The sequence below is a fragment of the Narcine bancroftii genome, chromosome 10 (assembly GCF_036971445.1).
Source record: "Narcine bancroftii isolate sNarBan1 chromosome 10, sNarBan1.hap1, whole genome shotgun sequence".
Lineage (NCBI taxonomy): Eukaryota > Metazoa > Chordata > Chondrichthyes > Torpediniformes > Narcinidae > Narcine > Narcine bancroftii.
Genome location: NC_091478.1, coordinates 104,884,172 through 104,895,437, shown reverse-complemented (window position 1 = coordinate 104,895,437; position 11,266 = coordinate 104,884,172). Strand labels below are relative to the sequence as shown.

The 11,266-nt window shown below is 40.5% G+C and overlaps 1 protein-coding gene across 1 annotated transcript in view; it reads right to left on the bottom strand.

The window, feature by feature from the left end:
• LOC138744041 (forkhead box protein C2-like) overlaps positions 1-8,359 on the bottom strand; it is a 13,658-nt gene extending 5,299 nt beyond the window's left edge. The window contains exon 1 of the mRNA XM_069899546.1: positions 6,920-8,359. Within this exon, the coding sequence (XP_069755647.1) occupies positions 6,920-8,245 (1,326 nt within the window). The 5' untranslated portion in view covers positions 8,246-8,359. The remainder of the gene's footprint in view (positions 1-6,919) is intronic.
• Positions 8,360-11,266: the final 2,907 nt, after the last annotated feature.

Here is an 11,266-nt window from a genome sequence, read left to right as displayed (position 1 = left end):
TTTTAATGAGTGTAAAATTTGCAATGACTTTTTATTCGTCAGTTATCCTACAATCAAGGAACTTTAATCAAAAAAGTGCCGCAACCCCTGTAGTGCACAGCTGGTCATTTTGTCAAACCATCTGTGGAACACAAATTGGGCCGGAGCCTGTCAGGAAGAGCACTTGCAAAAAAATAAAAGTTCCAAGCGACAAGATTCCATAAAAGGGGAACTTGGCAAAGAATACTTTTAAAAGAGTTTCTCTTTCATGAACAAGTTTTATTGTTAATATCTGCCTCTTGCTTTATATCATATGCTTTTCCTGTTTACAACAAGGATGGAGATTATTACAACTTTGTAAGTAATCACAGCTGTCTAATGCTTACATAAAACGCTAGACGCATAGATTGCAAACTCCCCTGTTCACTGAGCGAATATAACTGGAAATATGAAAAATGAGGCGATCTCTTTGATTGAGAATTACGTTGCTCTTCATCACTTGTGTGGAACGATTGGTAAGCGAAAACAAAGACGAAAACACGTTTGAAACTCGGCAGGACTGTAACAAATACTTAGATTCGAACAATGCTTCTGACCTGCTTGTCAGTTGCAGGTCAATTTCATACCCTCAATGCTCAACCACCCAAGATATCTTAATTGGAAGAGAAGGGGCAGGAATAAAGGTGCAAGTGATGCGAATGCGCTTGAAACAATTAGACACATTTAAGTGGATGGCAACAAGCTTCGTTTTCTAAATGCCAATGTGATTTCTCCCATAGACCTTCTCCCTTCCAAGTGGGATGTTGAAACGTTGATCGTTCTCTGTGGCAGATGATACCAGTAATTAATTCGTTAGACTTGAACATTATTATTTTTTTTATTTTGCATAAATTTAAGGTCAGTTTAATAGTTGGATTCTTTGTCCTTCTGGGATAAAGATCTTAAAAAGGCCACTCTGCGAACGCATCCTGCCAACCTCTTCAGGACGGGAACAACCCATTTGCTTTATTTCCCAAGGACAGACATTTTTATTTAGTTCAGTCAAAATTAAACGCCAAATGCAGACATCCTGTTTACCTATGGCCGGAGATTTTAGTCCTGGAAGACGAGATGTTACATAATTTTTAATATTCCTTACTTTGGCCCATTAAAACGTGCAAACGTTTATTTTAAAAAGATGTTAATTATGAAATAAAACAATTAGATTTAAACTAAAGATATGGATGTATCAAAGATAAATACTATTTTGGAGATATGTGAGACCGCAGATGCTGGAACCTGAAGCTAAACACAATCTGCTGGAGGAACTGAAAGAAATATTTTTTCCAGTTTATCTTTTATTCCCCAGTTCTTACATCTTTATGCTGATAGTTCATTCCACCCCCACCCCCCTAAAATTCAGTCAAGCTCAGCGCTTTATATCATTCATCAATTCGTTTTTTGTGTGTGGTTGTTTGGTCTAGTTTACCTCTGAGCTTCCCCAACCACAGCAGTAAGTGTACAGCGCTGATTTGTACTCAACCAGTTCGAGATCGATCACGTACAAAGGCAATCCGGAAAAGTTGCCTAACCTGTGTCGACAAAAGTGTTTCGTACGACTATTTATTTGAACATATTTAGATTAATGAATGTCTCATCAGTGACATTTAGGCCAGAATATTTTTTTAAAAGTCAATATTGGCGCAAATGATAGCCAATCCCAGTTGTCACGTGGAAATGTAACGTTGCTTTTTGGGTGTCAGTCCAAAACCTCTCGTGCACTGATCATGTCTATTTCTATCGTTATTAATACAGTTATTATCATAACCCATGGATCGTTGCATTTTAGATAAACACGCACCATAGTCAACGTCTTACAATTATAGGCTTGACTGAAACTAGTAAGGACTTCTACTTGTCATTTCAGTAATTAACTTTAAGTTGAAATATGAGATGCAATAATGACTTTCGCAGAGATTCCTCGACTGGATAAATGCTGCCGCACTTAAGAGTAGCCACCTAGTCTGTGTCAATCGGATTCAACATAGGGGCGAGTTGTTGTTAAAGAAAGTCCAAAAATATCAGTGATGTGCCCAAAGATTTGGATTTGTTCTATGATTGCGGTCAGAAATCATTTCACAAAGAATATTTGTAAAACTGAATGCAGGCAGGGCCAGATTAGATGTGGGGTTTTATTTTTGCTCTCACATTTCACACCCTTCTTTTTACGATCACATAAACGACTTTATATTTGGCAGCTCGATGTAATATTTACGCGCTGTTTGTAAAGTTCTTTGTGTTGTGTTATTTACATAACAATTGGAGCATCTCCGTGTACTTCACTATGTGTGAAGCGCTGGGAAGGGTGACTGATGGTCCTGTGTCAATGTGGATCCGTAAAACAGCAAGCAACTGGGAGAAATTTTACACACTTAAAATAATACTAATTGGAATTATTCGACTTCTCAGTATTGTTTCTGGGTCCATCGCAATGGAGCGTGTTCTTGTTTTTTTTCCCTTTCAAGGTAGTGTCCGAAATTGTGGTCTTGAGTGAAGAAGTACAATGGTGCAATGCAGGATTTAATTTGCACCCCCCCCCCCCCATTCCTATGCGCCTGTTTGCACGCGCTTCTTCTCCACACACCTTCCTAGTAGTCTTCCAAATGTTTCCTTGTCATGTAGTAATCCCTTTAAAAGTAATTTTAAAGCTCAGTCGACTACCCTTTTATCTAGTACTTTACAAAACCTGTTTTGTTATGTCACAGAGAACTACGTTAAATCTATATCTCCTTCTCTTTTTACACCACGGCTTAGCATTTCGAAGCATCGTTTCAAAATCCTCGATGACTTCGAACATCTTGGTCTGATTTCCCCATTCACTGCCTCTGGCCCAAAGGGGACAATCCCACTCTCGCTATTTCTGCATGACAAACGATCACCTCCACATTGCTGATGGCGTCTTCCCAACACCGCGTTTTAGCCAATCCTTTTGCAGCGTGGGGTCGATTTCCCGTGAAGGGGTGGGGGTGAGAGGTTACTGCATGAAGGAATGTCCACGAATGCTGCCAGAGAAGGATTACAGATTGCACGGTTTTAACTTTGGGTGAAATATATTTCCCATCGTGGGAAAGGGGTAAGAAATTAATGATCTGATCGAAAATATTTCCGTATTTGACAACTCGCATGAAAAAGGAGCGCAATATCAACAGCAGGAAGAAACAGCTGTCGGGTTCTATTGGTCAGGAAGAATATGAAAGTAAACAATGTCTAAACATCGACACTATAATTTTCAGGTCAGTTTATGTCTTAAATTATTCACCTAGGATCCAAAATTAAGATCAAATAAATGACATGACTTCCAGTGCCTCAGCGTTCAACCACAACACACACACACACACACATCCCCACACTCTATCTATCTATCTATTTATATATAAGAATCGCTTCAATTTTGAATGTTCTTGTCTAAACTTGGTTTGACCTGAATCTAAAGGCTAAAAGGTATCATTGCAATGCCATGTGTTCCCTCGTTAAAAAAAAAGTATACTATCCAATGTATAAAATTACACCAACACTCATTTTCGCCTGTTATCTCGGTCATGAACTACGATAACCCTTGAAAGGCAGGTGGCCATCGAATCAATGTTGCGTGAAGAACAGGACATATAAGCTTGCGGAAAATGTAAGCGATTACTGTGTTTAAGTGAGGATTGTTTGTCCCGTGCTAAAACCGTGCCTGGGGAATAACGTGATTAATCCGCACACTTGCGCTGCATGAATAGGCATTTGTCAATGGGTTTCTTTGCAAACTTGCATCAGTATCGTTCGAACTTTGGAAGGTACGGCTACCAATGAAGAGGCAAAGATCTTTGCATTGAGACAGGAAACAATATTGCGAAACGTTCTTGTACTGACAGTAGATAATTGTACAGTAGACACTCCTGTGGATAATGTTATTGCAGGCCTTTACTAATGGCTTATATATCACACTTGAAAAAGTTCATTTCTGTTTTCAGATCACATTCGACCATTAATCATTCTCAATGCAAGGTCGAGTGGCATTTATTTTTAAATCGAAATGAGAATTAATTATTTCTTCCAAGAAACAATGAAAAGATCGAATTAAATCTAGGAATAGGGTACAATCGGAACAACATGCTCCATTCTCAATGTGCTCTCTGGGTGAGTGGGGAATGAGAGGGCCACCTTTGAGATTGACTTCAGGTGATATTTGTAGACAGATCGTTTACTAATCCAGGTTCAATGCTTATTGTTAGCAGGGGCTGAAGTTATATTACTTAAAGGCGTGTTGCAATAGTACAAGTTGCTCAGTTGGCCGCGTTGCGATACTGTTCACTTTTAAGTCGACCTTCTACCAAGATAGTTATTTTAAACGTTGCCAAACTGGTTACTTTTATTCGACGTAATTATGTTGGGGACGGTGTAGTAGCGTGCGAAAAAAAAAGAAAAAAATATTTTAAAAATTAATGCCAGCACAAAATTGATCTCAGATTGTGGAAAATATGCACGCAATTTCCATGCCTCGTTCTTGGCATGGAACGACACGCACAGTTAAAAGCCCCCCCCCCCCTACAGAAACAGAGGAATCATTTATTCCAAATTTGAAGTGGACATTTTAGTTTATTTGAATCATGCGAATCAATGGGGACAAACTTCCGTTTTGATTACCCAACGCCAGATGTTTGCACATACTATTCGCAGCTCACTTTCAAGTATATTGTTAATGACAGGTGCAACTATCTACCAAGGCCATCAGTTGCGCCTATATTCCGTGCATGAGGCGATGGAACAGTCCGATTTAAACCAGCGCCCGCATGTTTGGTATAGAACACTTTCATACATTCATTCACACACGTCTTTGGTCAATTATACCTCGGGCTTACTTCATCCAATAACTTCCATCAGGTTTAAACCTGCCAAAATTAAATCACAAGATAGAGTCTGCCGCATAAAAATTTGGCCACGGGCCTTCTTGAGGTTTTTGTATGACAACCATTCATTGAGCTGTTGCTTTCTTTATTAAAAACATCACTTATCCCAGAGAACGGGAAACTGTATTCACAAATTACAATTTGTGGAATTAGCAGTAAATGTCACAGTGCCAAACAAAATCTGGCAAATTTCTAACCTCAAAAATTCATCCCCACTCACACTTAATGTGGTTTTCGGATAAGATTTGTTGGAATTTGAACCCCAATGATTGAACTTAGTTGTGAAATAAAATGAACTGACTCAATTTCAACATTCTGGCGAGTTGTTGTCAAACATAATCAGCTGAGATGATTTGCTCGGATTTTTTTTATCGACAACGTTGCTTCGCTAGGTTTTCTACAAGCAATTAAATATTCGGCGATAGAAATGACCATATTATTAGTGATAATATGACTGTGCATGGATTTTTGTTCAATGCCTTTCAAGACGCAATTTAATTTAAAACAACTTGGCAGACGAGGTGTTCTGTAATGTATAAGAACAGGGACACATTGTTTCATGCCCAACTGGAATAGTTAGAGGCTTAAAACTAAAGTTGCGAAGGTATATTTTGACAAAGCAAACAAATGCCATCAAAATTTCAAATCTTATTTCAAAACGTAACCAAAAGGGCCAGAAACTGTCATTGTTGCTTGGGGCTGAGAGTGGAAACTACAGCATATCCTTATCCTGTCCCAAGCTTCTTTGTCCTCAGCTGCACCTTTTGATATTTTCTTGCTGAACTACCAAAATACATTTAGTGTACGGTATTTTAGAAGTTGTTTGTCAACTTTGAAGCTTAACGCTTTTCAATGCAGGGATGATTTCCCGTGTGTGGTGAATTCTTTATCTTAAACCCGCTCCACTTATTGCTGCGGGAACTTAGTCCGCAGCAGTTAAAAGTAGAATTAATAGAGCTGGAGAGAATAACCTGTTTTCTGTCAATAACAAAGCAGCATGCAATCGTTCAAAAAAAGGTCCACCACGCCACGCTATTATAAGGCAAAAAAAAAAATAAAACGCTGATTTATTGTGGTTTTTTTTTTTCCCAGATAAATACAGCAACTAAGATCAGCTGAACTCGGAAAAGGAAGTCTTGTTAAAACAGCCACTAAAATCCTCTCCTCGGAAGGAGCGCTCACGGCGCACGGGGCCTGGGCCACTCAGAAAGAACAGTCACTTCTTTTAAAAAAGAAATTTCGAGGTTTAGAAAAATACTATGCATCCAATAAATTAGTTCTTTGGTTTTAAACGGAGGAAATATATCGCTGATAATAACGTAATAAAAATTACACTGTACAAAGCACACGGCTATAAAATTGAGGTTGACTAACAGTTACGCTTTGGCACTTTACAAAGGCTGGGGACATTAATAAATCGACATCCAGTGAACGGAACTAAAATATATTAAATGGCTCTGTAACGTAGCCTCCATAGAAAATCGTACAATTTACATCAAATATAACGTTGCAACAACACCAGACAAAATGTCACGAGAAAGAAAAAAAAACGTTTAAGCATTTGAAAATGAAACGTGATGTTATTAAACAGATAGTGTACAAACAGAACAGAGAACGTATCACTAGAACATTGGTCCATTAAACACTTTAAACCCTACACTTGGCCCTTGCCATTTCGCTAACCTTTAATTATTCAAGTAGGCTTCCCTATTTTAAGAATTTTAAGCAAGGGCTGTCTTTATGGTCTCAAAATCCTCATACACAACTAGCAACACATCGACAACGCATTTGGCCACTCGCACCGCGGTTTGGAAAGTCTCAGTCAATATTTTTATGCCCAGCCTTACGTTGTGAACGCTGCTGTTTTCATGCCCCAGTATATTTAAAAAAAAGAGAGATGGGTTGGTTCTAATTCAATACTTATTGCAGTCGTAGGCGTAGGGACCTGAATGACGGTATACTGACGGTGTTGATCGATAAGGTATTTGACAGCTTGTATTCCCGCTCACCTGATGGTCATTGAGGGCTGAGCTCTCAATGCCGAGCCGGTGGGAGTTGAACATCTCCCGCACATTGGGGAAAGCCTGTTGCTGGCCGCCGAACGTGTGGCCCGGAAGGTGATTGAGATCTGCCCCGTGGTTCATGTACCAGGAAGCCGCTTGTCCCGCGCCCCCGGACAGTTGATGGTGATTCGAGGTGAGGACTCCTTCCTGTGCCGTGCTGAGATTCATGGCGTTCAGCGAGGAGCTGGTGCTCACCGAATGATCTGAGATAGCATCCTCTAAGGGGGTAGGCACCAACATATGGTTGCTCCTGTCCCCCGCATACAGACTCATGGTCCTCATACTACAATGGTAACTTCCACTCGAGTCTATATTTTGACTGCACGCCGGGCTGTAGATGGATTGTGGCGTTTGAGGATAATTGACCGGCAACGAAGAAACCATTGCAGTCCTGCTGGAGGGCACAGCCACTGGGTTCAGGTCTCCTTGAGGAGATGTCCTTAATGTCATAATATTTTCCACACTGAAGCCGGATAGGCTGTTGTTTGGAGGATTGTGGTCAGGGATGGAACTTTCTGTGGAAACAGACGGCGTGGAAGCAACGCTCCTTGGGCTATCTTGCACCATACTGTTGTTGTCGGGGCTTTCTAAACTCTCCACCTTGGTGATGACAGGCATGCCAGGGGAGACGGCTTCTTTCTTGACCACCACTTTTTTTTCCAGATTGTCCTTCGAGGTATCGGTCTGTGAAACGGGGGTCTGGAGGCTTTTCAGATCTTTCTGCTGACGGTCTCGCTCTTCCTTGTCCCGCATCGCGTCTTTTTTCTTAAATCTCCTCCTTCTCCGTAGAAAGCTGCCGTTCTCAAACATGTTGTAAGAATCTGGATCCAGCGACCAGTAGCTCCCTTTACCTGGCTTTTTATCATCCCGTGGCACTTTAACAAAACACTCGTTCAAAGATAAGTTGTGGCGGATGCTGTTCTGCCAGCCTTGTTTATTTTCACGGTAAAATGGAAAGCGGTCCATGATAAACTGATAGATCCCATTGAGAGTAATTTTCTTATCAGGCGCGTTCTGGATTGCCATGGTTATCAGAGCGATGTAGCTGTAAGGAGGCTTCACCAAATCTTTGGGGGCCGGCTGTTGGTGGTGATGGTAGGGTCCGTAAGTTCTTGCCATACCTGAAGTATACTGATCGTGCCCCGAATATACGCTCATCGGGGTGGGCATGCTGCCATAACTGCCGGCGGCTCGATAATAATTTTGGTCGTTCAGATAAGGTACGACTCCGAGAGCATTGGGGTCTGACACTGGGTAACGCGCCTGCATCATCGATGTTTGAACGGGTAACACAAATTTCTGCTTGCAACTAGATTTTGGTAATAAACTTTATTGATTGAAGGCGTGGATCCAATTTTAGTCCTTGATTAAGAGCGCGCCCGCAGATAGTCCTAAAGGTTTGGGGAAGTTTCAAAACTTTCAGGCGAACGAGGCTTTTACGCCAGGCAGGCTCCGCCCCTTCTGGAAACTTTAAACCAATCAAAATAGAAATTGGGAAGAGTTACTGCATGTCCACGCACGTAGGTGGCGTAATTTAAATAGAAACAGGTTTTACTGAAATTTAAAAAAAACAAAGTGAAACATTGTAAATAGTTTATGTATCAGGCTGGAATAGACTTTTCGCACATGTATTTGAATCTTAATCGGAATGTAATAAATCACAAAGATTTCCGATTAAACGTAATTTATTGCATTGTCTTTCCATGTATACCTGGCAGATGGAATGGACTGTTTCCAACGGAATCCCACAGGTTCCCCTCGCAAAAATATAACCAACTACGACATTATGTTTTAAAATAATAAGTATTATTATCCCTGACTCCAAAACTCCATTTACAGTCTGTAACTGGCCTTGGGCCAAAGGATTCAGCAAAAACGGTTAACGCCGTTGTAATTCTGTTTATGGGAAATTAATCCAATTTAGTTCATTAATAAAAGACATGATCCGACAAGGCGCAGGTCTGGCTCCCCACGCCCCCACCCCACAAGCACTGAAGTGTTGTTTTGGCTTTCTTATTAATTTATGGAGATCCTTAATTTATTACGAGGTCCATCAAATTAAACGAGCAAGAAGAAGTCCAAAATTAGTACAAAGGAACATTTTGGGGTCCCCCACTCTTACAGTCAATTGGTCTTTAAACGATTTGCAGCAATGCCGAAGGAAGCGCGTGGTGTGACTGGTCATTTTGCCACCAGACGGATAAACAAAGAGATGTCTGAAGAGTTGGTTTGATTACAAATCCGTAACATCTATATTTTCATTACTTTAAAAATCAAATTGAGAACAGGAGCAAATATTTACTCGAGTCGTATATTACAGTTTAAAACAGAACAGATACATTTAAATTACCGCTGTTATTTCCAACTTAATCAATCAGGGGATTGGGATGAATCAGAAACCTTGTTTCAGATCTATGTGGCATCGAAATCTCCAAAGTATACGTTTTCCCTCTTGCCCTGAAGCATTCAGTCTCACACTAAGCATTGCTAGTTTTTGTACCCAATGTAAAATTATGCGAATTGATTTACTTTCATGCATCCGACGCTACAGATTCTTTCCCCCATTTGTCTATTTGATCTTAGATTTAAGTTGCACAAAGCAGTTTCGAGCTGAGTCATTCATCGCCACCGGTCATTGACAAACGCTCTGTGATCCTCGTCAAACCTGGCGAAGACATCCCGTTTTCTTAATGTACTCTGTCCGGTTATTTTTATTGCACACAGCTTCCTCCGAATACACGTCACTGAAATGGTTTTCTGTTGCGATTTTTTAAAAGTCACTATCTGATTTACAAATTAAAATATGATTGTGAGAAACCAGTGAAGTGGATGTCGGATCAGATCAGCCGGGCACCAGTCAGGCTGATATTAGCGGGAAAGTACAAGAAAGAGAGCTTAATGAACAATTGGAACATGTAAAGGCAACCAGTGCCTCAAGTTGTTTAGAAATGGTTCGAGACAGGTTGAAAAAAGGACGGGAATGTGGTTCAAAGATACACATTTGGACGAAAAACTTCTCGCTACTTTATTGGTTATTATTTATCATGGTTTCCCAGTTGCAGGTTTTCCAGCGGGTGTTCAAACTGACAATAAGAACACGTCGGAACAATGAGTGGTCTAGTTCATAAAAGACCGGATGTTAAAATAAATTGAAAAACGAATGATAGGAAAATTGAGAAGATGATTTAGTGGTGGTGGGTCGGAGGGAGGGGAAATAAAGTTGCTACCTTACGGGAATTGTTACCAGTGTCGTGCACTAAATGTTTACATTTTAGTTTCGATGATGCATAGATTTCAGTGACTGGACATACTTACATGCTGATCTGAACAAGATTTCAACGTTGAATCGTTGGCCTCGCTCCTCAATCCGAGACGGGAATCCCTTTATTTTTTTTGAACTGTCATTGCAGTCTGAATAAAACTGACACCTTGAAATCCGTCAACAAGTCTTATGTCTCCCCGTTTTGTTATGTCTGTGCTGATAATGTCAATACCAAGTGAAAGATGCATGGTTCGGTGGCAGCCAACAGCAACGTGTTGCAGAAGGCTTCAGTACCAGAGCTCCGTGTAGATAAGGTCAGATTTTCCCTTCGCTTGAACCCTGATCATTTCTATTGTGTGTAGACTCTGCCAAACCAATAATAGGTAAAATTTCACCCCCCCCCCCCCTCCTCCACTACAGTAGCACTTTCATCCCTCGCAGATGAATACTGGTGAATATTTACAGAAAGAATGATTTTCCCATTGCGGATACAAGTTAAAAATTGTTCTTCCACACGTACCTATGAGTTAGCGTACCCTCAAAAGTGACGATTCATTTTGGCAGAGTTTGGTGTTCTGCTCAGGGATTCCGTATTTTCAAAGGATGGAATTTCTTTTTAAAGAAACCCATCTGCACATGTTGGGGAATAATATTGATAACTGAACGTTCAATTCATTGCCAATGACGAGGACGATTTGGGTGATTTAATGGATTTCCACTAAGACCTTATCTCCTAGGCTTGGTGCTCGTCAAAGTCGACAATGGAAGTTCATGCTTTATCCGAAGCCCATCCAAATGGCAAGAAAGGTTTCTCGAGAACACCGACGGGTTCTGCTCGTTTGTTTGCACTCGTGGTTTCATTCTCTGTTTATTGCTGCCCTCTGGTGACGATATTTGTTGGCGCTAGAATCTGATTTTCATCGATCAAAAACATCTTTCTATAGACATGTACCTTTACCTGGGTGAGAAGCCACATAAAATAACTCATTTCCTGTTTCTTTATTATTTTTCGTGGTTTCTGTCCTTTTATT